The sequence below is a fragment of the Vanellus vanellus genome (assembly GCF_965231255.1).
Source record: "Vanellus vanellus genome assembly, chromosome: 5".
Lineage (NCBI taxonomy): Eukaryota > Metazoa > Chordata > Aves > Charadriiformes > Charadriidae > Vanellus > Vanellus vanellus.
The window spans coordinates 3,339,837-3,352,391 of record NC_138910.1 but is presented as its reverse complement, the minus strand read 5'-3'; the positions used below and the strand labels follow the sequence as shown (position 1 = coordinate 3,352,391).

Below are 12,555 nucleotides of genomic sequence, written 5' to 3'. Positions count from 1 at the left end.
TTCAATGTGTTTTCCTCTCAGAAGCTGTCAGACTTTACGTTCAGTCCGTAGGATACTCCTGGTGCTTTGCTCATGGCTTCTTTCAACAGCAGCATTTGGCCTTTTGAGATGCAGTAATAGATATCCCGAAGACCTGACAATTTCCTATGAAAACAACTTGTCAGCACTCAAAATGGGTGTAGGAGTTTTGTTACGGACATACTATGCCGAAACTGGGACCCAAGTAATTTTGCTTTTGTTGTAAATGCCAGCTGCCCTTCTCCTCTAAGAGCGTGACTCCTGCGGAGAGGGTGGCAGGGCTGGTTGAAAGCAGATGCCTCCTTTGTGCAATGGGCTCAGGGCTGCCGTCTTTGTGTGGTTCTCCTTCGTTTCTTCCCCTTCTTCCACCGCGTTCCCGCTTTTCTACTTTGGAAGGTTAAGCCAAGATTGTCCTGGTAACTCCATACATCAGTTTAGTCTAACCAGACCTCTTGCAAATGTCCGCTCAACCCCTGGAGAAGGCTTTAAGGTTAGATGCTCCAGTCAAAGTCACTAACCCAACAGTGTGATTGCTGGCTGGTTGGGTAGGTTGAACTGATTCATAGCGTTAATGAATAAGAAACCTTGCCTATAGAGAAGATGTGTGAAGAAAACATTTGTGCAAAGTTAGTTTTACTGTGGTTCCTGAATTTTATCAAATTCAGCTTGTCTGTGGTCCTTCAGAGCTAGGCTTGGCAGCAGAAGAAAAGGAATGGCACGTACGAGAGAAATCCAGGACTTCTGCTTTATTGCACTGACAGAACCAAATTGTTCAATCTGTTGCCTCATCTGTTTCTTGCCATAGCTGGGAGTTGTAAAGGTCAGGCCATCGCAGCGCAAAGAATATAATAGTTAACATGCTGCATCTCGCAGTGTTACCAGCTGGCTAGTGCATTTCTCCCATTGAACATCCAGGCTCTTTCCCAAAAAGCGTAAGCAGCCATCCTCTGCCTATTTTGGGAATGCGTCAAAGTCAGAAGTTTCTGAAGGTGGTAATGTGGGATGACCGGTATGGTTAGCGCCGTGCTCGACTCTGACGTCCAGTGCTGCGCTTCAGGAGCGCTGCAGCAATTTTCAGTTCAAAATAATCCTCGTCACCCTGAGAGGTGCAACTTTTTTGGGTCCCTGTATGGTCGGGTCTGTTTACTGAGAAAAATTACCTTCCTGTCAGTTGTTGGGTAGAGTCCCTGAGTGAGAAAGATTTCATCCCACAAAAGAAGTCAGGGTTATAGCTGCTCTGCTTGTTATACCCTCCTGTAGGAGAATGGGAAGTGTGGGTATGGCTGCAAGGCAATCGCTAGTGTATCAAAATTACTGTGCATGTATGTGAATAATGAGGTAATGAGTGATAACTATTAAACATGCACAAAACTCACTGCTATGGAAGACCTTTTTGTGTTTAAATCTGATCTTCAGTGTGATGTCGGATGTACCTGTCTCTCTTGAAAATATCCGATGGGTGCACACGCAAAGTAAACGTGCTTTGTCATCCTCCTGACCCTTCCTCAGTTTTGAAGTGAGTCCTCTGCCTCTCTAGCTCTTCCATCTCTCTCTGGTTTTCCCTGTTTTTTTAATACATGTTAAATGATGAAGCTTGCATGAAGATTAACGACACTCTCTTGGCAGTATTTGACGAGATAAAAACAGAAGTAGAAGCCAGTTATTCCTCCCTTCCGGTATTTTTGTTAATGGTTTTGCATCCTAACAACCCTTTACCTTTACAGAAACCAGATTGGTGCTTTATATCACATTAAAACTGTGAAGTTAGCTCCACGTTGGGCTGCCTCAGTCTGTTAATATTTGCTGGGGTTTGCTGTAGGTTGTCAATAGGCATCGATTAATCAATTCGATTTGGAATTTAAAAGACAAAATTAAATTCAAAAAAGTTCAGATAGTTTTATTTTAATAATACTGGGATGGCAAAAAATGAAAATCCCGTGGTATCAGGGTAGGTTAGCTGGTCTGCCAGTCTGTCCTGGTTCGCCAGCGTGTTTAATAGAGACCACGTCAGTGCTTTGGCCTCCAAGCACCGCTTGGGTTTTATTGCCTGAAACCTGCACGCCAGCCACTGTGGTTGACCCTGCTGTGGACGTTGGGCACCTGCTGTGGGAAGGGGAGAGGTGGCCCTGGGCCTCCTGAGAGTTGGAAGCACCTGGTTATTGAGTTACGGCAAAGACCCAATGTCTTTTATGTTGCCCCTGATTGCCTGGATGGGACCACGCAGCAAAACAACAGCGCTGTCCTTGGAGATTAGGGACCGTTGCCTCACACCTATTGGTTTCGATTCCAGTTCCTCAGTTGGCAAATCAGAACGACATAGAAGATACTATTTTAGCATAGCATGTCTTATACTTCAGTGCTTTTTGTTAAGAAGCTGTATCGCAGATGAAAGCTAGGGGAAAAGATGTTGGTGGTTTAAACTGAATTTATTAGTTGCGTTTAGGTTTCTAAGACATACTCACTGCTTTTTGGCACATGTAGCAAGATAAGAGACAAAAATGCCTTCCAGTAAATTCTACTAGCTAAAACTTCTTGTTCGGCTAATATTACAACTAAATCTTTACTGTTCAGTATTTAAAATTTTCTGTTATTGCTATTCAGGGAAAAGCATTGCCATAAATTGTTCTTTATTTCTTCAAATCTTGAAGTTATCCAAGCTGCTATTTGAGATCTTTGTTTTATGTTTCAAACTTACTTGGAATGCTTGTGAACTTTAAATCTGTTCTTTCTTTATTAAAAAAAAAGGAGGGGATAGGGCATGTTGATGCACGTGGTGTATGATATTTTAGTACATTCTGGTTTTGACTCTTCATGTGTCTCATCCTTCAGAATGCTGTTTAATTGTGATTTACTTTTCATTCCTAAAAGGTGCCATACTTGGCAGATCAGAAACACAGGAGTGTATCTATTACAACGCTAATTGGGAAAAAGATAAAACAAATCGCAGTGGTATTGAACCTTGTTATGGTGATAAAGATAAAAGACGACACTGTTTTGCTACATGGAAGAATATTTCTGGATCAATTGAAATTGTGAAGCAAGGTTGCTGGCTAGATGACATCAATTGTTATGACAGGTAAGTGAGTTTTCCTATAAATTCTAAATTTATTTGTAATTTTAAACTATTTTGCCTGTCTATAATTTATACATCCTACCCTCTGCAAACAGCGCTTGAGACAAATGATAATGCAGTACTCTGTGAACATTTATCTTGTTTTTAGATGCACACAGGCATTCACACATGCTTTTTTTTTTTTTTTTTTTTTTTCTCTCACTTACCTGTGTTTAGGGACCCGACTTCATCTAAGTACTTTGTCTTGTTTGCAGAATAGCACGTTTTACATTCTCTTATTCACTTATATAGTAAAAACAAGTATTTAATTTAACTCATTTTTTAGGCCATTAATAATAGATTTTCTAATGACTTGTTATTGCCAAATAATGCAAATATTGAAACTAGAATGCAGAATTCTATAGTTCACTTTTCCAAAGTCTTTGGAGTAGAAGTCAACACTTTGCATCCGTTCTTTACTTAAACATGGAAGTATTTTGCCGATTTATTGAAAAGCTCACCTCAGGGGCAGCTCTGAGACATCGAATATTCTAAAATTCCAGTCATTTTTTTTTTTTTATAACAGATGGTCTAGCAAGTACCCGTGAGCTGTAACAGCAGGACTTGGGGTTGGTTAGATATTGGCTGAATAAAGGTCATGACTCTGTTAAGAAATGGTATTATAGTTTTTTGAAGTACTGTACTAAGTTTTATTTGACCAAAACAGTTATTGTTTGGAAAGGGAAAGAATTAAGAAAATAAATGCATAATAGATCTTCATTAAAATTTACTTAGAAATTTTTTTAGCAATATTTTAGAAATTATTCCTTTTGTGTTTCTTAAGTGTTGAATGAGTAGAAGAAATCATTATAATCATTTCTACCAAATTAGGTTTCCCCACATAGTAGGATGTTTTCTCCTTTAATGACAGCTTAAAGCTAAGTTGAACAGTAGTTCTGATTTATCTTTTTCTCAGAAGTAGCAAAGCATCTGCAAGCTCGCTTGCACAGCATGATTGAAATTCAGCTATGCTGGAAAGCGATGGACAATTTTAAAGAAATCTTATTTCTTGCTACTAGTATCTAGTAACTATAAGTCGCTCAGGATGGGAAAGTACTTTTTTTAATCCATTCTTAGGTGTAGCTTTGTACAATTTCAGAACTAAGTTTATTTTTGCTAAATGTTATACTGTCAGGACAGAATGTTTCAATTTGGAAATAAAATTAGGTTCTCTAGCATTGTTATCCCACTAGTTCCACACGTATCTTTGAATGCGCTAAAAAAAATATTAAATTCTCCCTTGAGCAAAGAAGAGACGTTGAAAGACGAAATAAAATGCAGGAAGCACGGTAAGGAAATAGTTGAAAACTGGATAAAAATCTGTCTGGCTCTTAGACTTCATTAACTGTAGCTTGTCATAAGAATGCAGGCTGCCTTGTTTGTCTAAAATATCCATTAAACAAAATCTTATCTCTGGGAGTGAAGAGTAGTTTACTAAACAGGGACTTACAGTATGATGAACTCCAAACAACAGCAGATTAAGAACATCAAAGAACAAATGTTTTATGGAAGTTAGAGTACAGTGTAATTTTAATAGCTGTGTCTATAAAATAACCCTAATTTTTGAAGATCATCCCGAAACTTTTTTGGCAATCTTCAGCTGTATTTAAAAGTCTCAACTATTTCTGCAGGGTTTTCCAATTCTTCTTTCTGCTGTCAAGTTGTCTCCTGCATGATGCCTATGTTTCTTTCCTGATTTGAGTAATTTCAGCTTATTTGTTAATAGAACTCCTTTTCTGCAGTTAATTCATTGAGTGAGCCCTGAAGTGAAATAAGCCCCGTCCCTAAGCATAATGTAGACAGGGGAAATTGTAGAAATGTCTTTTTTTTTTTTTTCCTTAAAACAATATAAAATTTAAAAATTCTCATCCTCACTTATCTCCAACCCATGCAACCCTGTACTGTGATTTTACAGCTAAACATTAGCTGTTTGATCATGTTTGCCCTGTTTAAATCTGGATCGTGAACTGTTCTGCAGTCTTCAGTTGGTGATTTTCTTTAACTTCGTGTTGTTTCAGTTTCGATGATATTTAATTGCAATATAAAATAACATACTACCCAAATAAGAGTTAAATTTGAAGAAACAAATTAAAATTTTGTTATCCTGAATGATTTAATAAAGTTCACTTTAAATTTTAAATATGAGCATATGTTTTCTCTTGAACAAAAATAAGCCCAACTTAAGATTAATAAGTTTATTATTATCTTTTATAGGAATGACTGCATAGAGAAGAAAGACAGCCCTGAAGTGTTTTTCTGTTGTTGTGAAGGCAACATGTGTAATGAACGCTTTTTCTATTTTCCAGAAATGGAGGTCACTCAACGTAAGTTAGATTAACGCATTTATGAATGAACTGCTTAGCAGAGTTCAGAAATATTTAATACTGTGAATGTTCAGGAGATAAGACTTCTCAAAATATTGTGGTCAGTTTTTCCTGCCAGAAGGTTTCTGATTCACGGGTGATAAGAGTGCTGTGTGCATTCACATAAAGAGCCTAGAAAATTGCCAGTTCATTTCTTCAGTTTTGAAAGGTCTCTATGCTATAAGTAATTTAAATTGATAAAAGGTACTTCAGCTCTTTTCTGAGGGTGAGAAGGGAGGATAATCTGAAATAATTGGCTGTTTTAAGATACAGAAGTTACTGTCAAATCTTCCCTTAATTGTATAGTTAAGCTTCTGTAAGTGTCTATAAATCATTGGGCTATCATCCCGATATGCATGTAGCAGCCTATGAATGCTCCTCTTCTTGAAACAATGCTCTTGCTGTTTCTTTAAACTAATTGGACCTTTGAGTTTCTCTGTAAATTGACACAGTAACCTTTAAAAAGGGGGAAAGAATTTCCTCCCAGGTCACAAAGAAAATTGGATAGCCAGACTTAAATAATTGTTTTAAAAAAACAATAACTAAAAAATTATTTGATTATTCCTGCATATCTTATTCCAGTCAAGAATCTAATCTTTGTTGGAAAACTGAATAATGTTAATAACTGAACTGAAAACAGCAAATGTCTTGTGTACCAAATAGCCAGAGGAAGTTGTTTATGAAATTAAATAACATTTTCCATGCAATCAAAATAGCCTTTGTTGACCCAAGAGATATTCTTGTCATTTTTATCAGTGATACTGCCAAGGCAATAATCGACATTCTTCTTCACTCTCATGAAACCTCTTTTGCCCCAGGGGTCTGTGGCTGCCCCTGTGCCAGCTCCCTCAGAAGCAGGGCTTCTCCGGAGCCTTTCTAGAAGTCCTACGGCAGTGTCTTCAGCTAGAGAACTCATACTTTCAGCAAGTCAACAGCGCATAGAAATGTTGGCAGATTATTTTCTGGCCTGTTCTACTTATTAATGACATCTTATTGTATACATTCCAGAGACTAAACCTCTGTATTGATTCTTTTTTCATTCACTAGGTGATGGCATTCTTGCAATCTTTTTTAAAATACAAACACCTCTTGCACTCTGTAGATAGGCAGAGCTTAAGAGCTGAGTTAACTCTGTGCTTTCCAAAATGCTGCCTTTTAAATATGTATCTGTTAGAGTATGCTATGTAGTCAAGTATTGTTAGCCTGTTGTGCTGACTGCAAGAATTTTTAGGAAATTGGGATGCTAGACATTTCAAACGCTGGATGATTTTTTGTTTCTTAAAAGCTGTGTCCTTTTTTTTTTTTTTTTTTTTTTTTTCCTTCAGCAACTTCTAATCCCGTTACACCTAAGCCACCTCTGTTCAATACCTTGCTTTATTCATTGGTGCCTATAATGGGAATTGCAGTGATTGTGCTCTTTTCATTTTGGATGTACAGACATCACAAGCTCGCGTATCCTCCAGTACTCGTTCCAACCCAAGTAAGTGGCTGCATTATGATTTTGATTTTTTGAATGGTAAAACCATTTTGTGAGGAGGAGAGAAAGTAGTGTGCATCTGTCACGTCGCTGAAGTCTTCTGTTACTTTCCTGGGTTAGAGGTGCTAACGCTCGCGAACTGCAAAAGCAGAAAATTAAGCTTTACTTAAATAGCCATATCTCCTTTAATTAATTGGTCTTTAATGAATGTATGAGCAACTACTTAATGTTTGTACACATCTGTGTGTTTGGGAGGAGAAAAACTAAACACAAAACTTCAGATGGTGAAGAGGCACTATTGCTGGACGGCTGTGGGAGGTGGGTACTCCCTGGTGGTTAAAAGGACCACTTGTCTGAAAGTCATGTACAGCTGCACTCAGGTGCTTACAGTTGAGCTTTATGTAATGCTTAGCTTAAAAATGAAGGAGACGCACTAATTCATAACAACAATTTGCAGTGAATAGAGAATGGTAACTAGTAGAAGCTTAGCTACTTTAAAAAAAGCATGGAACTGGGACACAGGTGTCAGTTAAAGGGAACATAAAGAAAGTCTTCATTTGAAGCAGAGTACCATAGGTCCGCTCAGCTCGTGGCCCTACTGTGATTCCTGTCATCTTTTTCCTCTTCCTTGTTTATATATTTTGTTGTGTCTTAAAATGTTTCAGTTTTAGTAGTGTTTGTGTTTTACTTAGAAAATATTATGATGTTGTGGTCTCCAAATTTGAAATGTAAACTGCCTGTGCTGCACCAAACAAACGTTTTTGGCTGTGTGTGCATAGTTGCTGCTGTTGTTGTGCTCCAGCTGATTCTCTAGGTGTAATTAATATTAATACTAGAATTCGTCTTCCTTCAGTTATGTCTAGAGACTTAATTGAGATTAGAAGGCCTTTATGAAAAGAGTTAAGGGGGCAAGTTCTTCAGACCAAGGTAGGAAAGATGAACAAAATGTGGTAATGGAAACGGAGAGAGAAGGGACTTGCCCAGGGTCCCCAGCGCTTGGGTTTTGCAGCAGGAATTGACCCTAAGCTCCCCATTCCAGTGCAGTGACCACTCTGAATACACTGCCTCTCATACAATGACGGTATGCCGATGCTATTTACGATTAAATAAAATTAAAACAGTTGTTATTTTTGGTACGATTGCATTTTAAAAGGATTGATACGCATTTGCTCCGTACTGCCAGCTTCTGTGATATGTACAGTGTTACTGCTTGACTTCAGGGTGATTCAGGAAGCATTATCTCCTGTGGTTGATAAATAAAATCATTTTGGTTTCAGTATTGTAGTAATAGATAAGAAGAATTTGGGGCGAGGCAGTGGGCATATGTTCTTGCCAAATGCAAAGAACATAATTTAGAGGAAAAAAGTATGTTTCCTGTCCTTGCAGAAAGTATTGCAGATCCTCAAACTTCATGCAATCTGTTAGCATAATTATTTCATCCGTCTCAATTTTTATGTGTTTGGGACTTTACATCAACCTAGTCATCTTCCCTGTAAGATCAAACTCATAACTGCTAGTTGTGTGAATAAATTCAGCATGTGATTTCCTTTCTAGACTTAAAGAAATTAAATAAGTAATGGATAAAATGATAGAAAAGCAAGCAAATTTTAAATACTTGTGAGGTATCAAGAACTTGAATTTTGGTATTCGTCCTCTTCTTTTACTGCCGTTCTTTTCTTACATGGTTTATGTTTGGTACAGGAGTGGACATGTCATAGATTTTTAATAAATAGGGTAATAGCCTGTTTTGTTAATGCTCAGATTGTATCTGTTGGGATAAGTATATGTTGGTGCTTGAGCTAGTTATGGTGTAATAACACTTTCTTATCTTGTGGTGAGTAGGCATTAAGGTTTGATGTGGAAAGTCAGGAAAAGCTACTTCTACCTGAAAAACTAAATGAAATTATTATGGAAATAGAATGTGTAAATATTCTCCCATATGCAGCCGAGCAGTATTTCCCACTTTAAATTTGATTAGAGCTGATTTGAACAGGAGGCAGAGGAAGCAGGAAGAGAGGGAAAAGTATTAGTAATTTTATAACCACAAAACAAACATTTAAATATTTATGCAATTAATATATTAAATATTAATATTTCATTTAATAATTAAGGCATGAGTAGAGTTGGTAGCCGAATGGCTTCTTTTCTAAATCTGTCCATAGCAAATGGTAGAATGGATAGGTCAGATGTATAGCAGATACTCATTAGAAAACAGGGATTTCTCTGTAGGAGATACAGATAAAGGTTATCTCATTTTATTGGCTTTATTCCGGGTGGACAGTGGGAGTACTTGGGTGCAGTACGCCCTGCTACTAATTTCTCTTTCTGTAGAAATTAAAGGATAGATAAGGAATAAGCAAAAGATAACAATGAGGAAACACTGAAGAATGAGACACTTTGAAGGAATGAGGAGAAGGGATACGTAAATAAATCAGAGAGCTAAAGGGAAAGAAATTGTTTGGAATATTTCAAAACAAGGAAGAAATATGCTAGAAGAAATTTTTGAATGTGTAGTGAAAGATAAAGGACAAACATCTGAGAAAATATAAACAACTTCATTTTTCTTTTGAAAGTAAAATTGTTTCAGGGTCCGTGTGTGTCTCGGGCAGTTCCTACACAAACTGAGCTCAGTTCACAGCTATGTGGATTAACTTAACTTTATATTCCCTTGGAATGTACAGATATTTATTCTAAAGTTTCATGTAGTAGAATTACTTTATCTGTTTGGTTTAAGACTGGAAACAGTAGATATTTTTGTTTGCACCTTACGTGTTTCATTCTTGCTTTCTTTCAGGTATTTGGCTAGAGGTCAGGGGGGTCACTAGAGTAGGGAACTGCTGAGATGCTCCTTGCCGGTGTTGGAGTCTGCCGTGCTCAGCGGGTCCTGCGGCGCATGGCTGGGACAGCCGGCGCAGAGCTGTGTGCTCCCAGGTGCCGCTGCCAGCGCAGGGACCCGTCCCCGCTCCCGCTGCTGCCGTTAGTCTTGGCTTACCTACTGCTTTGTCGCTGGGTTGTGCTGTTAACTGTATGCCTCACTTCATTGTGTGGGGTGTTATCTCATTAAAGCTGTCAGATTTTATAAAGTCTGTCACTCTTACATTTGTTAATAACTCATTAAGAATTTAAAGTTTGCTAAACACATATGTGTTTATGTAAAACAGTTTGAAAGGACTATTTCATTTTCTTATTTATATTTGGTGTAATCATGCAGCAAACATTCATATGACTGATCAAGTTCACAAAAAGAATGTATCAGTATTTTAAATACTTGAATCTGTGTATTTTTATATAAAAGAGAGTTACTCTCACCTGGTTAATTTTCATTCACGAGCACCAGAGACACTGAAAAACTCTATCGTCTTTGCAGACAAAGGCTTTCACTCTCAAATTAGGCGTAGCTTCAATTTCCCCACAGCATCCTACTAATATTCCTGGTAGAACTATGAATGCCGATGGCAGGGAGTTGATATGTTATGCTCATTTATTTTTTACATCTCTTGAGCTTGGGCCAGAGTTGTCAGTCAATGCTAATTACAACTGTGGTGTTACCACTCTGTCATCCGATAGATAAGACCATAACCTATTTTATAGCATAACTGACACAAGTAACACTTTTGGTGTTTATCAGTTCACAGAGCTGTGGCTCCCAACATTTTACATCCGTACTGTGCAAAGAGAGATCAACCTCTTGTACTTTTTGTTGAGTGCCCGAGTTATGAATATCTTACTGGATCACAGAGTTGCTTTTTTTATTTTGTGTTGTTTTTAAAAATAAGAGTCATATGTTGAGAGGGTCGAAAAAAAGCTTTACAGATTCACATAATGTCATTTTTCTTCATAACCTATTTTTGTGCTTTATCCTGAGATGTTTGAAATTTCCTTGGGTCGAAGATGCTTCATGTTTGTTAACACTAAGCACAAGAAAGCCCTGATCTAGGCCTGTTTGGCACTACCAGAAATTTAAAAACTTGGAATGGACAGATCCTGTCTATTAGAGTGTCCATAACGTCAAGCTGAGTTGCTAGGAATTGCCATTTCTTTCCCTCCTCAGAGAGGAGGATTATGTAGTTAGTTGAAAAATATGACTGCACCTTCTGCTTTTAACATCCTATATATCACTTTGTTTAAGCTATTCTCTATATTGAGCACAATAATCTTCTGTGTCTGTTATTTTTGGGGTTTATTTTGCCCTGTATGGGTGAACCTCACTGGTCCTATATAGACAGAGAGCATCCAATGTCTTCAAAGTCATGTGCTATGTGAACCAAGGATTAAGAATAATTAGTGCACACATATCAAATGTAAAGAGAGATGGATCTGATTGTCCCTCTGGTTTCAAAAGTTTTTTGAGCATCAAAACCCACTGTGATTTTGGTTGATGGCAATTTTGGTACATCTACCTTCCCTACCATACCATGATAGTCTTTCTTCAGTGTATCTCTTCCTGAAGACACCCAAGTATGAATAGGTCTTTGTAGCTATGCCATGGTTTTGATATTTCAGTGGTTTGTAAGAAATTAGAATTAAAAACAGTATCGCATAATGTGAGGTGAATAACGATGGAGGAGAAAAGTCTCTAGCAGTGATACATGCAGGGATATTCTGAACTACTTACTGGAGGTCCGACTGCACGTACAGCAGTGGAACAACAAATTCTGTGTGGGAAACTAATAGGAAAATAACATGTAACGAAACAAGCAGTACTCTTTGCAATTTTTGACGTCGAACATCTGGTCTTGGCCACCAGTCCTGTGCCAGGGAGTTGAAAAAAAAAACATGAAAGTAGTTGGTAATGAGAAACATTTTATGGTTGTCATTGGAAAATATTTCCATTTATTGTTTTTAATCTCTAAATCAACTTCTAGCACATCTAATAATCTGCCTGGTGCATTTAAAATTTCTGTGATAATCTTTATCCCTTTGCCACACTGGGAAAATTACAGTTCGTTGCTGAAGAACAACGAAGAGATTAAGTCAAGTGTTCAGGTGTGTTCCAGTTTTGTCTGCCACGTTTTTCTCTTGTTGGTACAGATATTTAATAGCAACATTATAACACCTGAAAAATGAAGAGTAAGAAAGGGAGAGGTGTTTTTACAAGGACTTATTCCAAACCTGGGAAGATTTATAGCTACTTGGAAAACGTGTGGATGAGAAGCCAGGTGCCTATATGAAATGGGAAGAGAGATTGATCAACCAAGAAAAGCTGGAGCTCAGAAGGAGGAAGAATTAAAAGAAAAAAAAAAAAATTGTAAAGACTGAATTAGAGCTTGTGGCTAGCTAGGAAGGAGTTAAGTCTGGGTACATTACAGTGGTTAATGAATGATTAACATATAATGAGTGACAATGTTGGTGTTAAAAAGGAATAGCTGAGTGATCTCAGGATTTGGCTTGCTAGATGTGTGCATGACCTCACGTTCTCATATACTGCATTTCATATCTTCAGGACTGATAAGAACTTCTATAATTGATTCTAATCAATAACTAGAATGACATAGGAGAAAGATTTCATGCTATCCTTAGATTGCGGTACTGTGAGGCGCAACCATGATATGGTTGTTTAAAGAAAAAAAAAAAAAATACAGGGA

The 12,555-nt window shown here is 37.6% G+C and overlaps 1 protein-coding gene across 1 annotated transcript in view; it reads left to right on the top strand.

Moving 5' to 3' along the window:
• ACVR2A (activin A receptor type 2A) overlaps positions 1-12,555 on the top strand; it is a 68,717-nt gene that overhangs the window by 34,158 nt on the left and 22,004 nt on the right. The window contains exons 2-4 of the mRNA XM_082483613.1: positions 2,887-3,094; positions 5,345-5,454; positions 6,819-6,973. Coding sequence (XP_082339739.1) covers positions 2,887-3,094; positions 5,345-5,454; positions 6,819-6,973 — 473 coding nt within the window. The remainder of the gene's footprint in view (positions 1-2,886; positions 3,095-5,344; positions 5,455-6,818; positions 6,974-12,555) is intronic.